A 22,479-nucleotide genomic window follows, 5' to 3' on the forward strand; every position below is an offset into this window, starting at 1 on the left:
TCTGAAAGAATCAATAAAAAACGTAAAGTGCTTGTTATAAAAGTGTGGAAGTTGGAGAGCACCTACTATCAGAGGTCAAAAAATATTAAAAGCAACCTGACTTGTACTTTATATTTTGGGGGTGCTTGATGGCCAGAACTACCTATATAGCTGATTGCTGGGCACTCTGGGCTCTTCCCACACCATCTCCCTCAGCTGTTTGATGGGTCCCTTTGTGTTGTCTCTAGGTCGCCTCTTTGCCTCTGTGGTTGCCGAAGTCCTTAAGCCCTGGTTCTGGGCGGGAGCTGCAGAGACTCTCCTACTTAGGGCCCTTCTTTAGCTTCTCGGTCTTCGCGGAGGACGATGTGAGTACACATTTTGACGCCTGCTCAGCCCTTCCCAGGTGGTCACTGTATGCTGATTGAGTATTTCCCGTCTCCTTCCAGGCAAAAGTGGTTGAGAAATACTTCTCGGGGCCCACCATTACCCTGGAGAACACCCGTGTAGTCAGCCAGTCACTACAGCATTACCTGGAGCTGGGACGGGTAGGTGTTGAGAAGGGAAGGCAGAGGCGAGGGCCTCCTGGGGGAAGAGAGCCTGTTTCATGGATCAGTGCTGCCCGGGTCTCTCGCGTCACAGAAGGCAGATGTTCTACAAGGAAGATGCTCCGTGTTGAGCTCAGCTCATTGCTGTCAGCTCTTGTTGCTGCTTCAGGGCAGAGATGGAGCCCAGGCCCAGCACCTCGAGGGCACAGTCAAGGTGTCTCCCAGGGCCCCACTGTGACATGAGTAATGACTGAAGCCCAGCTATGCCGTTTCTCTGGGTCTGTCGCTGAGGGCTGGAGTGACGTCTAGTGGCCGTACTTTCCATCTTGCCATAGCCATGGAAGCCATGAGGATGAGCAAAAGCTGATAGTGTGGCACCCTTTGCTGGCGCCAAATACAGTTAAAATGTCTCTTGTCCTAAACTGTAAATGTGAAGTGCCTTTGCGAATTGAAGCCATATTGGTCATGGGACGGGAGTGACAGAGGCTGGTTTATTAAACCTGTGGCTGCTCAGCATCCTCCCCACTGCATGCTGCTGCCCTCCGTGGTCCTCCTGCTTTCTCACACACACTTCTATGTGCTGACTGTCTTGGCTTTCCTACAAGGAATGGGTGTGGGAGAGGAAGGGGAGCGGTAGGCTAATCTCAAAGTAAAAAAGAAGTCAATTGTTTTTTCTTTTTGAAAATAATTCAGCAAGAGCTTTTCAAGATTCTGCATAGTGTGTTGTTAAATGGCGAAACTCGTGAAGCAGCTCTCAGTTACATGGCGGCCATCGTCAATGCCAATATGAAGAAAGCCCAGATGCAGGTACGAGTCCCCCTAATGTCTCAGGTGTTCATTGAACCTCTTGCTCAGACTTAATGCAGCTGGGGATCAGGAAGACAGCGTGCGACAAGACAGGCGAGCCTCCCACTTGTGTGGATCCTGAGTTCTCTGGTAGGAAGTAGACATGCAAGCTCAGTATTCCAGACAGCAGTAGAGTCTGAGATGGAAGTGCGCAGGTTTGGGAGTGTCTGTGGAGTTCCAGAAGGAAGGTACAGGAGTGAATTTTGATGAGGTAACAGGGTAGCCTCTCTGAGGAGGTGGCATTGTATCAAAGCCTTGACTGAGGAGCCTGTCGTTATAAGGCTAGAACATACACAGTACCTATACGGTATTAGAGCAGAAATGGGCCAGCTTCATTGTGAGCCAGGACGTAGGCCTTTGTGACTGGGGGCAAATGTGCAGGTGAAAAAGAAGCTGGGCTTGAGTCTGGTCAGGGCTCTCGGCAAGGACGGTAGTGGAATCCACTGAAGGGGAGGGGCGTCAGACAGGAGATCACAGGGATGCGGTCAGGAGCAAGCCTGAAGAAGACCTACATTGCTCATGGTAAGAGCAAGGAAATTAAAAATTCCAGATTATTATTAATAGAATGAACTTGTAAGCAAAATAATAAAAGTATAGAAAAGAGCAGAAGCCCAGTGATTTCTGGTGCTGCTTAGAGTGTCTGCTGTGTCCAGTCCCTTGACATTGTCACTTGGTGCCGTCGGGAGCTCAGCACCCAAGAACCATGCAGTCAAAGGAGATCACACAGAAATTTCACCCTGTTTTATGTGAGTCACAGTTTTATGTTGGGCCACATTCATAGCTGGCCTCAGCTGCATGTGGTCTGTAAGTCGGCCACACCTGCATTTCTCTGTGCCTCGGGGTCTCCATTTGATGAACGGGGTTAGGAGTGACCGCTGACCTGTGGGCTGCTTCTACGTAAAGCATTAGAATAGTCCCTAGTATACAGTGGCCACTCAGCTCTAATGGCTTCTTAGTTACTCACGTGGGTCTGTGCTCATTGTTTACATGACAAAGCTGTCACATGGGGGTGCAGCTCATTGTGCTGATTGATGTTCCTGAGAAATAGGGACGAGAACGGAAGCTACATTTGTTCTGTTTTTGCTTCCCAGTTCTCTGACCTTCACTCCCTCTCTAACTATGAATTGTGTTATGCACTTGGAGGTTATTGCAGAGGTCAGTGAGGACATGGTAGTGGATAGGTGGGACCTTGCTTGGCTGGCATCTGCTAGCTGATTGACAGTGGTCACCACACGTCCTGTTACTGACTTTAGGGAGTGGTCATATTGGAATGCCCCATGTGCTTTCATAGAAATTTGTACTTAACAATTTTTTGTTTTGTACTTAGCAGTCGTTTGAATTGCTTTCACCTTGTGTCCCAGGCAGATGATCGGTTGGTGTCCACCGATGGCTTTATGCTGAATCTCCTTTGGGTCCTGCAGCAGCTAAGTACAAAGATCAAGTTAGAAACAGTTGACCCCACTTACATATTCCACCCAAAATGTCGGATTAATCTCCCAAACGATGAGACACGGATAAATGCAACGATGGAGGATGTGAATGAGTGGCTGGCTGAGCTCTGTGAGTGCCGTGTTCATTGCTGGGTCACCTCTCTTTCATCTGCATGGCTCTGGGAGACAGAGATGCATAGTTAAAATTAACATAGTGAAGTTTCTTCCTTGAATACTGAACACAGATACATAGAGCAGATGGGCAAGAAAGAGAAGACTCGATAACAGCAACTGTATGACAGATTTTATGTTGCATTGTGGCAGTTGAAAATATGGCTGTTTTAAGGTGTAATGATAATTATCTTGCTTCTTGGTAGCATAAAATATATTTGTAATTGCAAAAATCAAAACCCCCTGCCACTTTTTTTTTTAATATTTGAAAATTATGTGTGGAGTAAGATGAATTCCTATTTACCTGGAAAGGGAAATGCCATGATCAAATGTACACCTTTTAGGAAAGTAATCACTTGGTGCTCAGTCTTACTTAGTACATACCTATAACCCCAGCACTCGGGAAGAAGGTAGGGAAATCACGAGTTCAAAGCCAGTGTGGGCTTCACAGTAAGATCCTACCTTACAAGACCAAGAAAAGAAAGAAATAGATGTTGTTTAATAAATTGGTTTCCTCAACTTAAAATGAATTCTGGGAATATTATAAAATTATAACACTGTTGAAGGGAAAAGGGAGTCACACAGAGGATGGTGATAGAGCAGCAGTGGACTGGGTTGCTTTAGTTTTTGAGTTAAGGATTTCCTGTGTTGCCCATGCTAGCTTCAAGTTCCTAGACTCAAGCAACCCTTCTGCCTCAGTCTCCTAAGCAGCAAGACTGCCTCTGAAGCACTGCAACTGGTTAAGGGCACAGTTGCGTAGGAGAAATCACCCCAATGTTCTTTAGCACAGCAGGGTAGCAGTGGTCAGCAGTAGCTCAGTGCGTGTTTCATAAAAGCTGCAGAGGGGGTGTGACTGTTTCCAGCACAAAGCTAGGATAAATGCTCGAATGATTTAACTATGGCATTCTATACACATGCGTTAATATCAACTCTACCCTATAAATGAGTCGTTATGTACTGATTAAAAACTACTACATATGTAGCTGGGCTGTGGTGGCACACATCTTTATCCTAGTACTCAGGAGGCAGGGGCAGGCGGATCTCTGTGAATTCAAGGCTACCCTGGTCTGCAAAGCAACTTTCAGGGCAGCCAGAATTGTTGCACAGAGAAACCCTGTATGGAAAAACCAAAACCAAACCAAACCAAACCAAAACAACTGCAAAACAAACAAACAAACAACAAAACCAAAAACCTACTATGTAACGATACTCTCTCTGTAATTCTACTTTGTGCCTATACTCCAGAAGTTGATGTTCAAAGTATATAGTTCTTCCTAGACTAGAAAGTAGGAAAGCAATCATGTAGGAAAATGACTGTGGTGGATTAATATGCCTAATACTATTGTCAGATTGAAATGATATGTACATCTTGGGATATGAAGATGATTTTGTAAGATATATTAGGAAGACATATCATAAAAGGTTGATCTATATAAACATCTAATCAGCTAAGACAGGGTACAGGGCCTTTAACTGAAGCACCTACTTTAACTGTAGGGATTTGTTTTTCTTACAGTGTCACATGAGTTTGTGATTCTTGGAGGCTGATTATAGTGTTGTGTGCTTTTAATCTAAGCACCAGAGAAGCAGAGACAGGTAGATCTCTGTAAGTTCAAGGACAGCTTGGTCTATATAGAGTTCCATGACAGCCAGAACTAAGAATGAAAATGCCTGGACTGCAGAAGGGCTCCCTTGATCAGGAAAGCGCTGCCATGCAAGTGTGAGGACGTGAGCTCAGCTTCCCAGCAGCCACATAAACTCTGGGCATGGTGGTGCACATCTATTGCTCCCAGCACTGGTGGAAGAAGACAGGATGATCCAAGTCATTGTCTGTCTGGCTTGTCAGTTGGTAATATCTGAGTTCAGTGACATGGGCAACCAGTCTCAAAAAATAAGCTGTAGAAAGACATAAGACAATTTCACGTATGCAAATGCAAAATATGTCCTTACATCACAAACATGCACACAGAAAGTATTCCTCACCGATTTTCCTTCAGAATAGAACGCTTTCCTTAAGGCTTGTAATTGATTTTAGTTAAGGATTCCTGTTGTTGCTTTTATTCTAGATGGAGATCAGCCTCCATTTTCTGAGCCAAAATTCCCTACGGAATGTTTCTTTCTCACCCTGCACGCTCACCACCTCTCTATTCTGCCTAGTTGTCGTCGCTACATCCGCAGACTACGAGCCATCCGAGAGCTCAACAGGTATGTGCCGTGATTCCTGCCCTGCCCTGGCACTGGTTACTGTTACTGCTGCCTCTTAGGCACAAGCTGTCTACTGTGGTCAGTAGATCTAATACATTGCGGTATTCTATCTGCCTCTGCTACCGTGTTGGTGCCTCCCGTTCGTCCTGTGTTCTGTATGTGATAAAGTGGTGCATAGGTTGATCTCTGAGCCCTTGGTGTTCGTTTCTGGATGTGCTTGCTAAAAGCTTTCCACTGGGTGTGAAGATTACCAGAAACCAGTTTGAGGAGCTCCTGCCTTCTCGGCGTACCTTCTTGTCCTGGACTGTCAAACCCTGTTTTCTGTGGTAATCAAGGAAACATGGAATCCCCCTTTGCCCTGTTTTCTGTGTCTGACTAGCAGCTCCAGTTGTCAGTCATCAAATCAGCTTTCCTGATGCTCCAGCTTCTGCAAGCAAATAATATCCCAGGAACAGGCATTAGTTGGACAGGCATTCAAGCAACCTCGGTTCTGGTCCGGTACAGCTGTCAGAGAAGCTGGTATTGAATATCTATAACTATATGTTCCCGACTTTTACTCTCATTGACTCTAGGCTCATTTGTTTGTTTGTTTTCTGAGACAAGTTTTTTTTTTTCTTGTAGCTGTGACTGACCTAGAACTCACTCTGTAGACCTGACCCACCTCAAACTCACAGAGATCCACGCAAGTGCTGAGTTTAAAGACATGTGCCACCACTGGCCAGCGACTCTGTAGATTCTTAAAAGTTCGGTTTCCACATATAATTGTGTTGTTTGTAGATGGTCACAGTCCTTTTTCTTTTTTATACATTTATTTTAGTTGCTTGGCTTATAAATATATTTTTTCAATCTTTATTTATTTACAATGTTTTGCCTGCATGTATGCTTGGACACCAGAAGAAGGTACCAGGTCCCATTATAGATGGTTGTGAGCCACCATGTGGTTGCTGGGAATTAAACTCAGGACCTCTGGAAGAGCAGCCAGTGTTCTTAACCTCTGAGCCATGTCTCCAGCCCAGCTATAAATTATTTATTTATTTATTTATTATGTATACAATATTCTGTCTGTGTGTATGCCTGCATGCCATAAGAGGGCACCAGACCCCATTACAGATGGTTGTGAACCACCATGTGGTTGCTGGGAATCGAACTCAGGACCTTTGGAAGAGCAGGCAATGCTCTTAACCTCTGAGCCATCTCTCCAGCCCCCCAGCTATAAATTTTTAAAGGAACTTGTTAGATTCTTTTTTTAAAGACTTATTTAATATTATTTGATATATATGAGTGTGTTTCCTTTATGTATGTCTGTGTACCACATGTGTGCAGTGCTCATGGAGGTCAGAAGAAGGTATCAGATCTGGAGCAGGAATTACATGTGAATGTGGCACCATGTAGGTGCTGGGAAATTTACAAAAGTCCTTTGCAAGATCAACAGTGTTTATAACCCCTGAGCCACCACTCTTGCCCCAGGGTTTTGGGTTTTTGTTTTCAAGATTTGTTTTAATTTTATGTATATAAGTGTATTGTCTGCGTGTATATGTGTACCATACTTGAGCATGGTACTCTCAGAGGCCAGAGAGGGCATTGGATCCTCTCACCATGGAGTCACGATGTTGGTGCTGGAGGTGGGATGCTAATCTCTGAGAGCAGCAGTGCTTGACCACTGCTCCGTCTCCAGCCCCACCTGCTGTCTTGTCTACATCAGCATTAAACAGAAGTCTGAAACCACTAATGGATGCCTAAACCATAAATGCTACAAAACCTTACTTGTAATGTTTTCTTATGGATACATATTTATGATACAGATTGATGAATTAAGTACACTGTGGGATTAACAACTACTAACAAAATAGAACATTTATAATAATATGCTATAACAAAGCTATGACACTGGGCATGGTGGCATACTTCTCTGGCACCTCAGCACTTGTGAGGTGGAGACAAAGTTCAAGGTCTCCTTGGCTGTGTCAGTCAGTATCTCACATTCTCTTTCCCTTTCCCTCTCTCTCTCTCTCTCTCTCTCTCTCTCTCTCTCTCTCTCTCTCTCTCTCTCTCTCTCTCCTTCTCCCTCTCCCTCCCTCCCTCCTTCCTCTGTAGGTGAAGTTTATCTGTGCCTCAGCAGATATTCTCAAATAACCATTCAGAGACTATTAATTATAAATGCTCAGCCGATAGTTCAGACTTGTTATTAGCTAATTCTTAAATTTTATATTTTACACACTGTGAAGGCATATTCCCCGTTTTCCCATTTTTGATTAATTAAAAAGGAAGGTTTTGCCAGACAATGGGGGCTCATGCTTTTAATTACAGTTCTTGGGAGGCAGAGACAGGCAGATTTCAGTGTGTTTGAGGCCAACCTGGTCTACAGAGCAAGTTCCAGGACAACCAGAGAAACCCTGTCTCGAAAAACCAGAAAAAAGGGGAAGGTTTTAACTTTAACATAGTAAAATGATATACAATAAAAACAGTTATCAAGTAAGAATTAGAATTGCAATATCTAGTCCATTTGTATTTGGCAAAATAGAGAAAATACTCCACCAGCTGTCCTCTCCTGGAAAGTCCAGAGTTTCGTATCTAATTTACTTTCTACCATTATTAGAGAGAACTGTTACTATAGCTGTCTCATCTTCAACCCCATCAAAGACCCGAGAAGGATATATTATCTGAATAAACAAGAAGTTCAGAGCAAGTGACTTCCAAAATTATGAGATGACAGAAACAGGTAACTGCCTCGACAGTCACCCAGAGTTCTTCAGTAATGTTGGGTTATCCAACTTTGGCCTTACAGGCCTAGTATATCTGACAGACAAATGTGGAATATTCCTTTACACTGTGTGAATATGTGTCACTGATTGGGTTAATAAGGACGCTGAATGACCAGTACCTGGACAGGTAGAGGTTGGGTGGAACTTGCAGAACAAAGAGCACGAAGGAGAAGAGAAGGAGTCTCTCAGAATCTGGAGGAGACACAGAGAGGAGATGAATTTGTCGTACTGAGAAAAGGTATCGAGCCATGTGGCAGAATGCAGATAAGAAATATGGGTTAATTTAAGGTGTAAGAGTTAGCTAATAATAAGTCTGAGCTATTGGCTGAGCATTTATAATTAATAATACGACTCTGAATGGCTCTTTGGGAGCAGTCGCCCTGACAGAGAAACTCCACCTACAAATGGCACCCAATGTGGGGCATCTACATCCACAAAAAACTTGAGAAAACGCCCACATAAAACCTGAGGAAAGCTTAAAGTTTTTAAACTTATAAATTGGAGCCAAACACAGCTTCCTGATAATCAAAACTAAGGGCAAATAGAGGCACAGCTCCTTTAAGAGAAGGCTTCTTTGGTACTAGTGGCTAACATGGGTGCAGCTCCTTTAAGAGGCTCTGCTACAGAACATGTAAATGGAGTTTATGAGAGGCAGACTCAGTTGGCAGCATGGACCCAATAGCTTCCCAGAGCTGGGTGGTAAATTGGACTCACAGTAATAGATTCACCTACATTTTCCCCCTTGATAAAGAGTCTAACTTATAGCCCTGGAACTCACTGAACTCACAGAGATCCACCTGCCTCTGAGTACCCCCTCCCTGACACACATGCACCACGTTGTTGGGATTAGAAGCATGCCTAGCTTAGCATTATTTCATTCACAGTTTTTTATAGTTACACTTTGGGGTGGGGTTGACTCTTACTACATTTTCTAGCTGAATTGCATTGGATGCTATAGCTAGCTGATATGATATATGCCCTGTGTGGTTTTGGGCTTTTGAAGCCATCCATGCTTGTTCATCTTTCTCATGTTTTCTTCACCCTGGCTAATTTTATCCACTTTCAATAGCAGCCACTAAAGACTGAGGACGTGGCACAGTGGGTGAAGAAAGTGGCCAGCAAGCCTGGCCCTCTCAGCCTAGTGCCCAGACCCAAAGTGTAGGAAAAAGGAGCTGACCCCTGCGAGGTGTCCTCTGTCCCCACACAAAATAAGCAAATAAGATGAGAAGATTAAAAATGAGTTACAAAAAGAGGTTTTTGTAAATGTCAAGCTATGATTATGGATTAGAGTATTTCTTCCCCTTGGGATAGATTGTCATCTGAGATCCCATGACTCCCACTGACCCCACTGGACATCTTCAGTACCAATAACAGTATTGTGCCCTTTGGAGATTCAGTGGTATGATATAAGCTGCGTGTGAGTGTGTGTGTGTGTGTCTGTGTGTATATGTGTTTCAGGAAGGGTGGGTGTGTAGTGTGAAGCGGCGGGGCTGCGTCCCGCCACCCGGCCGCCGGCTAACTTTACACCCGAAATAATTACACGGAAACTGTATTCTTTTAAAACACTGCCTGGCCCATAGTTTCAGCCTCTTATTGGTTAACTCTCACATCTTCCTTTAACCCATATTTAGTAATCTGGGTAGCACCACGAGGTGTGGCTTACCAGGAGAGATCTTAACCTGCGTCCATCTCGGAGAGGAGCAGCATGGAGACTCCTCATGGAGACTGCCTGAAGCGTCTCCCCCACTCTACTTCCTTGTTCCCACAATTCTGTTCTGTCTACTCCACCTACCTAATTTTCTGTCTCTTAAAGGGCCAAGGCAGTTTTCTTTATTAATTAACCAATGAAAGAAACATAGACAGATAACTCTCCTCCATCAGTGGGTGCCCTGAGGAAATCTCATATGGCAAATTCCATTAATATTTCAGTCTCCTTTAGTTTTGAATACCTTGCAATTGAGCTAGGTCACTGTCAATCCCAGATTTTGCTGAGGTGGTTGGGCTCACTGTTCGGACCCCTCCCTGCCATTCAGATACTGAGTCCAGAGTCTCTGGTGGGTACAGTTATGACAGTGAACTTGGTTCCCATAGAAACACTGCCACTTTACTCATCTGCTCATCAAGTGTCCTTAGCGTCCATTCCACACATTGCTGCACATGTGTTCCCACGTGACAATGCAAAGACCTTCTCGTCCTAGGCCTACCACCTGCAGACATCAGGTGGTAAAATGATTTGGCAGACATAAGACGATTTTCCTGGTTCATCTGGGAGGAGCCATTGTCCCCACAGGCCTTTGTAAGGAGGGAACGGAAGAGTAGAGGAAGAGTTATGACAGGAGCAGGGGTCAGAGTTACCTGGAGTTGGTGCCCATAGCCCTGGCAGGAAGACTGAGCAGAGGCATGCCCTCCTCACAGCCTGCACCAGGTCCTGTCTCTAGCTCTGCCAGATGCTTGGTTCCTGGCCCGTAGTACAAAGCTAATAATGGAACAGATCTTGCTGCCTTCAGACATCTGATTTTGTCATCTTTCCAAGGCAGTCATTGTTCTGACTTTTGTGGTTTTGGAGATGCTAAAGGGTAGTAGGGTAGGGTGGGCAGGGCATTGTGCGGCATTGTGCCTTTACCCTGCAAGGCTATCTTCTCAGGAAGGTCATTATGTGAACTGCTTCTGCCAGCGAGGTCCTCGGACTTAAAGGTAGGGGTCCATGGCATAATTACAGTCTTCCAGACTTGTCCTTTGAGCCATTTGGGTCTGAGCCTTTACCCTGACTTCCAGATAGGAGGCCCTGGGAGGTCATGAGCTTAGCCTGTGTTGTATGTTGGTAATGGTAAACCCCTCTGTTTCCTTGGAACTAATGGTTCATTGCCTTCCTTCAAGACCTCGAGGCTGTCTTGTTTCTCCCCCACCATCCTCCAGCCTTGTGAGCGGTGAGTCCTTTATCCCTGCTTGTGGGGCCGCTCGGCCTTGGGCTGCCAGCAGTCATCCCCAAACTGACTGGATCTTCACCATATGCAGGCCAGTGCCTGTGCCTGTTCCTTTATGTGGTGTCTCTAACCATGTAAGTCATTGCATGGGTTTCCTTTGGCTTCCCCAAAGCGAATAACATTAGCACAGTGTCTCTATGTTCTGTATGCAGAGTCCTGGAATCAGGGTTGCGTTCCTTTTGGAGACTCAGTGTGGAGAATGTTACCTCACTTTTTCCAGCTTCTGGAGGCTTCCTACTGTCTTGCTTCTAGACACAGCTCATTTTCAAAATCAGTAATAGAGTGTCTCCAGAAATCCTTTTGTCCGGCCTCATTGCCTCATCTCCATATCCTCCTACCCTCTCTCTCTCTTGTAAAGACTCTGTGCTTTCTCTGGGCCAGCCAGATAATCTAGGATAACCTTGCGTCTGCTCAGTCCCTTTTGCTGTGTGTGGCCACTGATAAACATCGTGACCGAAAGCATGGTTTGTTTAGCTTACACAGTAGAGCCCGTCATGAAGGGAAATAGGGGCAGGAGCTTAAGGCAGGAGCATGGATCTTATAGAACCCAGGTCCATCTGCCCAGGGATGGCACCACCCACAGTAGTAGACCCTCACCCACCAGTCATCAATAAAATCCCCACAGGCCAATCTGACAAAGATATTTCCTCGGTTGAAGTTCCCCTTCCCCAGATAACCCTGGCTTCTGTCAACTTGACAAAAAAAGCAAAAACATAAAACAGAGAAGACTACCCAGCGCAGTCATGTGTTGCAGGTTTTGTCCTAGGATCAGTGTGCAGTGTCTTTATGTGGTTTATTTAGATTCATTAATTTTATGTGTGTGAGTGTGTTGCCTGCATGTGTGTCTGTGTGCCACTAGTGCCCTTGGAGGTTGGAAGAGGGCATCAGATCCCCTGGAACTGGAGTTAGGGATTGTTGTGAGCCATCATCATGCAGGTGCTGGTAACTTGAACCCATGTCCTGAGCTTCATTTGTTCTTGGCCTTCTTGAGTCATCATCTCTTCAAAACAATCTTGGATGTGGGGTGTTTGTTTTTTTTTTTTTTTTTTTTTTTTTTTTTTTGGTTTTTCGAGACAGGGTTTCTCTGTAGCTTTTGGTGCCTGTCCTGAAACTAGCTCTTGTGGACGAGGCTGGCCTCGAACTCATAGAGATCCGCCTGCCTTTGCCTCCCGAGTGCTGGGATTAAAGGCGTGTGCCACCACCGCCTGCTGGATGTGACATTTTTTCAAAGATGCCATTGTTTTGACCTCCTTTACTCATGCTCCGGTCTTAGCAAAGAATCCCGATTTTCTGAGATACAGAGGAAGGCAAGTGTGAAGTGCTTTGTTCTGTTGCTAACTCTTCAGCACAGCAGGAAAGGGCTCTATGTGATGTTCATAGAGTACCCTTTAACAGCGAAACTGCTTCCGCCTAGCTGTGGAGCCTCTACCCCAGCCTACACCCAAACCTCTCTGCCCTATTCTCGGAGAAGATTCCTGCGAGTGCCGCTGGTAGAAGCAATTCTGCCTTCAGTGAGAATCATCGGTTTAGGAGTCAGGGGACTGTGATGTTAGAGATTTAACAGTCTCTGATTTTCTATACAGCATCATGAGGAAATTGTGGAGTCCTGGGAAGTAAGCAAGTGTTTAGAATAAGCAGCATGTCAAGTAATGACGATGGTCCCTCCACAATAGATGTTCGAGCAGCACCTAGAAAGAACCAAGGCACCATAGAGAGGATCAGTCACCTAGAAGGAACTGAAGCAGCTAGAGAGGCTCACTCCAGGCAGAGGGAGAGCCAGCTAAGGAGAGAAGGAACGGCCATTGGTAAAATGCCATTTGCTTTGACAGTTGATAAGCCAGAAGAGCCTAGAAATGTTACAAGAAAGTTCTTGTTAACCTCTCAGAGCAGTAGGGTAGCAGAAGAGGATTATAGTTCATCATATCTAAAGTGCAATTTTGCTCGTGGTGGTGGTGGTTGTAGACAGTAGACGGGTGGATGGTGTCTCATGGAGCTCTGGCCTGGAACTCTCTGAAATGACTGTGAACTCACAAGAATCTGCCTGCACCTACCTTCCAAGTGTATGAAGACATATAGCAGGGCTGTAAAGACAACTCAGAGGTTAAGAGCACTGGCTGTCTTCCAGAGAACTCAGGTTCAACTCCCAACACCCACATAGTAGCTCACAACCATCTACAATGAGATCTGGTGCCCTCTTCTGACATGCAGGTGGAACACTGTTTGCACACATAATAAATAAATAAATCTTATTTAGCAGATTTCTGAGTTCAAGGCCAACCTGATCTACAGAGTGAGTTCCAGGACAGCCAGGGTTATACAGAGAAGTCTTGTCTTAAAATACTTCTTTCCCCCAGAAGACACATTATATTTTATGAACAACCAGAAATAAAAAAAAAAAAATGCACCAGTTAATCCAGAACTTACTGTGGTGGGATATGCTCTGGTTGTATTTATTCTGTTCTGAGACAATCTGTGTGGAACTCTGGTTGTCTTGGACTCATGCACCACCACGTCTGGCCTGTGGACTCTACTTTTTAAAATGCCTACGTGTATAAAGAATTACGTCAGAGTCCATGAAATGGAAGGTGAATAGATGCGACAGACTTGGGTGTTTTCTTTTATTTGATTGTTAGTGTGCTTTGTTTGTTCATTTCAGAACTGTGGAAGATTTGAAAAGTAACGAAAGCCAGTGGAAAGATTCCCCACTGGCCCCCAGACACCGAGAAATGCTGAAGCGCTGTAAAACTCAGCTTAAGGTTTGTACCGTTAATTGGCGTAATCACGGACTGGCTTCACAATAGTAACCTTTCCCCCAGAGTAAACGTCTTGATGAGCAGTTGTATGTCCATAGTTTTTCTTCGTCGTTCTTTTCCCTCAAGGTAAAGTAGGTTAATTTAAAACTTGTTGATACCTTGAATATTTCTATATAAGATTATTTAAATCTCAATAGAGAATAGACATATGCTTATATACCATGAATTCTTAGTAAGTGTTCTCGTCCTCTGCCTTGTGAAAGACCCTTCCCCCTGCCACACACATGGTCTTAGTACACACAGCCACTCGTGGTCATGGTGTTTAACAAGTGCATTGTACTAAAGATCTCTTTCCCTTCCCTTGTTTGCCGTTTCTAATTGAAAACGATCTGTTACATAGAACCTAACTGTAGACAGAAATATCGCTGCTGGTGAAACTCTGCTAAACACACACACTGGCTGACCTTGCACATAGGCAGAGAAGCATGTGTGCACCTTTTTTTGTGCTTATGTTCAGATTGTAAAGCTGACTGTTGGCTGCTCGTGCTTGATGGAATGATAGAGAAAAGTATCGCTTTGACTTACGTGACAGGCTGAAATTTCAGGTTCATTTGCTAATAGATGAGACTACTTTTAAGATTCAAAATAGAGGTGGCCATAGTGGCTCCTACTTGTAACCCCCACACTTTGGAGCCCAAGACAGGGATAGCTATGAGTTTAAGGCCAGCCTGGGCCACAGAGGGAGGCCCTGTCTTAACAACAGGATGCAGAGTAAGCCAGGGCTCCCCTTTCAGATCTGTACCCCATTAGTATTCCACAGTTGCAGTTCAAGGGACCTGTAATAAACTGTAAGAATCCACTTAGCGCTATGTCCGTCTGTGTGGATCGCATTCTCATGGCAGTCCTCTGAGCTGTAGCGGACTTGAGGGTGCATATCAGTGCTGGTATGGAAAGTCAGATTCAACTTGTCTGGCTTTTTTCCACTAATTTTCCTGACACCCAGAGGGCCTCCCAGTCAACCCTACCCCCCATCCAGGTTCTTGAGAAGTGGTTATCAGTGACTAACCTCAGCACTAGCTGCGTGCGGTCCTCTGTGCTCCATGAAGACATCCTAGTGTTTTCATGAAAAAGAAATACCTGGCACAACAGTCGGTGTCCTGCAGCTAGATAGAGAGGGCGTTCTAGACACTCTAGAACCTAGAGTCTGGTCTTAGCTCCTGGCCCGTCTCCCTGCCTAGTCACACTGAGGGGTCTTGGCTCCAGACTAATCTGTGGGGGGGGCACACCTACTTCCACAGAAACTGGTACGGTGCAAGGCCTGTGCTGACGCTGGCTTACTTGACGAGAGCTTCCTGAGAAGATGTCTGAATTTTTATGGCCTTCTCATTCAGCTGATGCTGCGCATCCTGGACCCTGCGTATCCCGAGTGAGTGTGTCTTCCCTCTGCCGAGTCACCACTGTGCCTGCTGTGTCCTTGTCCTTGTTCTTCATCATAACTAAAGGAAACCCTTACCCTCTCGAGGGTTCACCTTTCATTTGCCAGACTGTGTTTATATGACATACACTATGGAGCTATATTAATATTTCCCCATGTGTTTTTAATGGGTGGCATTTAAAAAAACTGCTATAACATTGGGCAAATAGAAAAGCAAACCTATAAATTAGAAGCACAGTGCTAGAGATAGCAGCCTACTGAGTCCTCCGCACCAAGTCCCTGAGAGCCAGGCATGTCAGTCACTGCTGTTTAAGTTATGGCTGTTTTGTGTTCATTATGAAGCCCCTGGGTCACAGGGATTTGTGAGGTTTGGCCTGTACCCCTAAGAGTGATAAGGTTAAATAAAATATATGCATGGTTTGAGGGCTCAGTTTGAGTTGCTCAAAATGACAAATATGAGCTTTGGACCTCTTGCTGTTTTGTCTGCTGCCTTAACTGTAGCCAGAAATCTCGAGGCAAGCAGCACACAAGGTGTGCCTGTTTCCTGCGTGCTCCTTTCACTTCTGGGATCACAGCTGTTTGCTGTGCACATTCTACACACTTGTGTTATACAGGAAGGCTTTTCTTTCCAAAATGAGCTATTTAGTGCTATCACACCCCTTGTACTCACCGTGCCGTGATTCCATTTTGTAAATTGTGCTTTTTCTTTTTCTCTTCCACAGCGTAACACTGCCTTTAAGTTCAGATGTCCCCAAGGCGTTTGCAGCATTGCCTGAGTTTTATATAGAAGATGTTGCTGAATTTTTATTTTTTATTGTACAGTAAGTACTTCATATATGTATGTTCTGCTTATACGCTGTACGTGGTGCTGTGAGCTGTGTTTCGAACCTTCATTTAAGCCTGGAGTTGGGTAACTTTCTTTACCCAAGTGCTGCTCAGAAACTGGAGAATTAAACCCTGTTCAGCAGCTCATCCCAGTACCATCTCCAGGACAGCAACAGGATGAGCAGTGTAGGTGGCGAGCTCTCCGTGAGACCTCCTGAGATGAGTGGGTGACAGTTGAGTGCGTTCCTGAGAAATGTCCCAGGGAACATCCAAACTAGATGTTTGTAAAATTGGAGAAGGTGTAAAGAAAAGGTTGCACCTTGTCTAATATTTGGGAGAATTTAGTTTTTTGTTTGGATTTTTGTTTCTGTTTTCCTACAATACTCACTCTGGGGCTCAAGTCTTCACTGGTGGGACCTCAGTGGTAGGTTATCTGCCTAGATTTGATTCCCAGAACTGCCAAAAGAAAACCAAAAACAAATAAAATCCTTCACTTTTTGCTTTGGATACATCACCATAACGTGGAAACAGTACTAGGTGACAGTGGGATGTGTGAGGTCTGTTAGCAAAAGCAAAAGCAGGGGCTGGAGAGATGGCGCAACGGTTGCTGTTCTTGCAGAGGTTCTGAGTTCAGTTTGCAGCAATTGCACGGTGGCTGACAACCATCTGTAATGAGATCAGGTGCCCTCTTCTGACATGCAGCTATATATGCATGCAAAACACTGTCTATATAATAAATAAATCTTTAATTAAAAAAGGCAAAAGCAGCGTAGACTCATTGCCCAAAGTATAAATTGCAAACATTTTCTAGTAACAACCAAAATCCAAAATTAAAGCTCGTTGAGTTACTATCATAAAAGCTGTCTGCAGCTGAGCATGGTGTCCCACACCTGCAATCCCAGTACCTGGAAGCTCAGGCAGGAGGATTATTCTGGGCCAGCTAGGTCTACACAAAGAAACCATCCTCAGACAACAAAAGAACAGAAAAACTATTCCCAGACAGGCCCAGTTAATAGTGATACATGAATTCTGAGTGGTGAGAAATTTAAAGGGTGATTAAAGGTTATAGTTTGGTTGCTAAGTAAATCCAATGTTATGATTTAAGTAGCTTCAGTCATTTATTCCAAGCACAGTAATATAGACACGTACTTGGAATTTTTATTTCTTAAAATTAAACATTTTATTTATATTTTTTAAATTACATGTATTTGTTCCTGTGTATGCATTTGGACCTTGCTTGCTGTTGAGCTTCTCCTTGTGGGAACTGGTCCTCTCCTACTGTTGTGTGTGTGCTGGAGACAGAACCCAGGTGTCAGCCATTGCACCAAGTGCCCATGCCAGACTGAACATCTTGCTGGCCCTAGAAGTTTAAGTTAGACATTAACTCCATCAAAACCTTTTTAAAGCTGGGCATGGTCATGCATTCCTATAACCCCAGTACTTGGGAGGTCGAGACAAAAGATAACAAGTTCAAAGGCAGCCTAAGCTATGTAGTGAATTTGAGGCCTGTTGGAGCTGTTTGAGACCCTTTTTAAAAAATTAAATATGTAAATTTTTAAAATAGGAAGATCTTTTGTTGTTGTTTTGTTTGCATTTTTCGAGACAGGGTTTATCTGTGTAACCATGGCTGCTCTGTAGACCAGACTGGGCTTGAACTCCCAGAGAACCCGCCTATCTCTGCATCCTGAGTGCTGGGATTAAGTGCATACACCACTGCTGCGTGGCGTAAAGGTCTTTTTGTGAAGTTCAGCCATGCTTTAGCTTCCTTTCTAAAGCGCAGTGAGCATAGCATGCTACAAGCCAGCTCACATATTAGGCTTTGCATCCAGCGAGCACATCACTTGAGCCATCCAAAGTGACCCAGTACCTGTCCTCCTCCACTGTGCCCTGTCGCGTTCCTTCCCTTTCCTGCTAGCAAACTCTCCCATGGTTCCCGGGGGCTCATGGAGTGTCTTGTCTCTCTGTAGATACTCGCCCCAGGTGCTGTATGAGCCCTGCACTGAGGACATTGTGATGTTCCTTGTCGTCATGCTGTGCAACCAGCACTACATCCGCAACCCATACCTAGTGGCCAAGCTGGTGGAGGTCATGTTTATGACCAACCCCTCTGTCCAGCCTCGAACTCAGAAGTTTTTTGAGATGATTGAGAACCATCCTCTCTCTACCAAATTGCTGGTACCTTCCCTCATGAAATTTTATACAGGTAGGTTCCAGAGTGTGCCTCTGGCATGTGGTTATATGACAGACAAGGTTGTTTGAGTGAACGTAAACCTAAACCTGCGATCTATAATCCATAAATAGGAAAGTAAATAATCCTGCCTTCTAGGCCCCGACATCTGCTTATGCAGTCACCGGCCCCAGCCGGCTCTTCTGTCTTCTCCCAGGTATCTGAGAGATGACACTGGCTGCTGTGTGTGCTGGCTTCTGCCGGTTTGGCAGACTCCATTTGTCGTTTGTAGCCCAAGATGGTTTTTTTATCTGAGTAAAACTACCTGGTTCATTTGCCTTTGAATTTGCAGCATTTGATATGTAACACCATCCTGAAATTGAGTTTTCAAAGTGTAGGTAAAATAGGAAGTTTGTTTTAAATTTTCAAGGTCATCCTTGATAGCAAGTTTGAGGCTAGCTTAAAGCTAGGGAGGCAGAGGCAGGCGGATCTCTGTGAGTTCGAGGCCAGCCTGGTCTACAAGAGCTAGTTCCAGGGCAGGCACCAAAAGCCACAGAGAAACCCTGTCTCGAAAAACCAAAAAAAAAAAAAAAAAAAAAGAATAGTATTTTGGGCTGGAGAGATGGCTCAGAGGTTAAGAGCACTGGCTGTTCTTCCGGAGGTCCTGAGTTCAATTCCCAGCAACCACATGGTGGCTCACAACTCTCTGTACTGAGACCTGGCGCCCTCCTCTGGTGTGCGGGCATACATCGAGGCAGAATGTTGTATACATAAGAAATAAATCTTAAAAAAATTTAAAAAAAAAAAAAAAGCTACTCAGAACAACAGCAAAAAGTCTATTGGACCCCTGACTGCCTTCCCTCGTGTATTAGCTCCTCACACTTACTGAGCCCCTGATTCTTGTGGGTGCTGTGCTCTGTGCCTTATTACACTTGGAAGTGACAGAGCCTGGAAACTGTGCTTCACAGAGAACCTCCTCTTCTGGTCAAACTGGGTTCCACCTTCTGAATCTCTTTAAAGTTTAGCCTCTAAACTGTTGGATTAGACTGTCTCCTGGTAAAGGCCCAAGACTGTGCTACTCAGACAGTTTCTCAGGATGTCGTATGTGTCCTGGTAAATTTGGCCACTCTGTAAGTGTCTGGCATTTAGTAGACCCCCACCGTGTTCTACGGAAAATACAGTGGCTTATGACACATGCCCTTGCTGTTGACAGGGTCCGCCTGTTTGCGGGTGCCCAGTGCTCAGGGACAGTAGCCTGTTGGGAGCCCGTCCCCCTGCCCAGTGCTCAGGGACAGTAGCCTGTTGGGAGCCCGTCCCCTGCCCAGTGCTCAGGGACAGTAGCCTGTTGGGAGCCCGTCCCCCTGCCCAGTGCTCAGGGACAGTAGCCTGTTGGGAACCCGTCCCCCTGCCCAGTGCTCAGGGACAGTAGCCTGTTGGGAGCCCGTCCCCCTGCCCAGTGCTCAGGGACAGTAGCCTGTTGGGAGCCTGTCCCCCTGCCCAGTGCTCAGGGACAGTAGCCTGTTGGGAGCCCGTCCCCCTGCCCAGTGCTCAGGGACAGTAGCCTGTTGGGAGCCCGTCCCCCTGCCCAGTGCTCAGGGACAGTAGCCTGTTGGGAACCCATCCCCCTGCCCAGTGCTCAGGGACAGTAGCCTGTTGGGAACCCATCCCCCTGCCCAGTGCTCAGGGACAGTAGCCTGTTGGGAGCCCGTCCCCTGCTTTTCCCTTCCTCACTCTTACTTTGTTCATCTGATGAGGTTTTCCCTCAGCCTGCTCAGCTTCTCAGAAGTCTAAAGTAAGCACACATTGTCTTGGATGTTTTTTTTAGCATCCTTCCTTTGGACATAGTCCAGCATACTGATGGATAAAAGGCCCCTTTGGGGGTGTAAATCTTTTGATCTCATAGCCATGGTCAGGATTATTAGCTCAGGATACTTAGGTGCAAGTGGTATTTAGATGTGTATTCAGGACAGGTTGCACACTGCAGGTTGGAGGCCAGCCTGGTCTAGAATGGAGTTCCAGGCCAGTCAGGGATACATAGTGAGACTCCATCTCAGAAAGAAAAAGTGTAGAAAATGCCAAGTAATAGCCACATTCCATAGGAGATGATGTGTTAATATTTTATAATAGATTTTATTAAGTATAATTAGTATTCAGTTGGTGGTCTGGGCACGTTATTGTAGCTTCATGATAATTTTGTGTGTGTGTGTGTGTGTGTGTGTGTGTGTGTGTGTGTGTGTGTGTGTGTGAACGAAAGAAACCAGCAAGAGCGAGCATACTAGTACACTTGAGAAGCATGTGGGTCGGTATTATTTGCTCTTTTTCTTTATCCTGGAGCAGTGTGCCCTCCGGCCTAAGCCCCTTCCACGGCCGTGGACAGACGATGCCTTTCCTAAAAATAGTTGCCACTCGTGGTTGCTGTCCACTTGAGCCGCATAACTGTCGCAGAGATTGGCACTATAAATACCTCCACTTTACAAATGAGGAAACTTGAGCTTAGAAAGGTCAAGAAACTTGCTCAATGTCACTGGCTAGTGAGTGGCAGGTGCCCAGCAGCTGGGTTCTAGCACAAGTGTGCCTGACTGCTTACAAGAGCTGTGAGCCTGCAGGATGCTTCCCAGATACTCCCCACATCTATGCCACACCACATCAGGAGCTCCCTGTTAGATCCTGCTCCTGAACAGCCGCCCTAAGATGGGCCGTAGAGTTGTAGATAGATTGCTGGAGCCAGCACTCTCAGGTTACAGCGTACTGCACTTAGCAAGTACTTATGCTCAATCTTGTTTCAAAATGAAAATTAAACATCAAAATAAGAGGGTTTTTGTGTATCCTAACAGCCTTCCTTAGAAAGAATTCTGAGGACAGGAAGTCTGTGGATGGAGCTAGATGTCTTTCCAGGCTTCTTCTTCCCCAGAGCTGACTGGCTGTACAAAGCAGCAGCCAGATCAGAGTCTGTCACTAATTCAGCAAATGCTTGTGTTGGGACTACTGTGGGAGGACTCAGATCCCTCATTTGGGAGGCAAACGTGGGAGATTTGGAGGAGCTGGAGACAGTAGGTGTGGGAGAAAGAAAATGGGGTACTTCAAGAAAACTGACTGGGGAAGGTCTGAGGAAGTGAGCTTCAGTAGATCGCAATTGCAGAGTGGCACAAACATGATAAATCTCAGCTGCAGAGCGATAGATGCATGAGTATCAGTAGATCTCAGCCGCAGAGTATTACAGACGTGAGCATCAGTAGATCTCAGCTGCAGAGTATTACAGACATGAACATCAGTAGATCTCAGCCGCAAAGTGTTACCGACGTGAGCATCAGTAGATCTCAGCCACAGAGTGTTACCGACGTGAGCATCAGTAGATCTCAGCCACAGAGTGTTACAGATGTGAGCATCAGTAGATCTCAGCCGCAGAGTGGCAGAAAGAGAAAGCAATAAAGTGAATCTGGAAAGAAGGTAGCAGGAAGCCTTGTACAAGCTGGGCTTGGTGGTCCATGCTTTTAATCCCAGACTCGGAAGGCAGAGGCAGATGGATCTCTGTGAGTTCAAGGCCATCCTGATGTATAGAGAGTCCCAGGACAGCCAGGGCTACATAGTGAGACTCTGTCTTGAAGAAAAAAGAAGCCTTGCTGAGAGGACAGGGCTTGTGAGTTTAGCAAAGGTCAAGTTGAGAACTAAAACTTGGAAACTAGAACCTAGGTGGGGGTGATTTTGAGGAAACTTTAGGAGCAAATAAAAAAACAGAAATGCTGGGAGAGGTGGTGCTGGTGGGCAGTGAGCTAACACTAGTGGCTTAGCTTGGTGCGTCTGGGATGCAGCCCAGAATGGCGGCTTTAGGTGATAATGGAGGTGCGTGGGCCACTGGTTTTCAGTCCCTTGCAAACTTTGCTTGAGTCACTGCTGACACCTTCATTCACACTTTTGCATAATAAAATGGCACTTGGTTCTTCCAGAGACGAGCCAGCTTAGTGAGTGTACACAAATGCTTTCAGATATTAGCATGGGAGGAATGTCTTAGGCTTTTTCCTTTATTATTAAATAACTGCTTTCACCCCCCAAAATGTAGACTTTGGAAAATACAGAAAATAGGAAGAAAGGCGGGGGTCAGTGTTTAAAATGATTGTGTGATATGTACCAGGCCCTGGGTTCAACCCACAGCATCTGTGCTCAGAGTCTGTGTGATATTTTACTACAAATCTGTTATTTTTTTTTTATTTTTTGGTGTGTGTGTGTGTGTGTGTGTGTGTTGCATGAATAAAGGTCAGAGAAAAAAATTGCAGGTTCATTTCTGTTCCTCCAGCACGTGGATCCTGAGGATTGAGATCGGGTCTTGAGGCCTGGTGGCAAGCATTTCTAACTGAACCATCTTGCTGTCTCTTGGTCACT

The 22,479-nt window shown here is 45.3% G+C and overlaps 1 protein-coding gene across 2 annotated transcripts in view; it reads left to right on the forward strand.

Moving 5' to 3' along the window:
* Ube4b (ubiquitination factor E4B) overlaps positions 1-22,479 on the forward strand; it is a 114,201-nt gene that overhangs the window by 71,867 nt on the left and 19,855 nt on the right. For both annotated transcript variants that reach the window (XM_038332464.1, XM_038332463.1), the window contains 9 exons: positions 228-344; positions 426-524; positions 1,218-1,331; positions 2,732-2,930; positions 5,038-5,176; positions 13,579-13,678; positions 14,974-15,101; positions 15,833-15,931; positions 17,903-18,138. In XM_038332464.1, coding sequence (XP_038188392.1) covers positions 228-344; positions 426-524; positions 1,218-1,331; positions 2,732-2,930; positions 5,038-5,176; positions 13,579-13,678; positions 14,974-15,101; positions 15,833-15,931; positions 17,903-18,138 — 1,231 coding nt within the window. The remainder of the gene's footprint in view (positions 1-227; positions 345-425; positions 525-1,217; positions 1,332-2,731; positions 2,931-5,037; positions 5,177-13,578; positions 13,679-14,973; positions 15,102-15,832; positions 15,932-17,902; positions 18,139-22,479) is intronic.

The sequence above is a fragment of the Arvicola amphibius genome, chromosome 6, assembly GCF_903992535.2.
Source record: "Arvicola amphibius chromosome 6, mArvAmp1.2, whole genome shotgun sequence".
NCBI lineage: Eukaryota > Metazoa > Chordata > Mammalia > Rodentia > Cricetidae > Arvicola > Arvicola amphibius.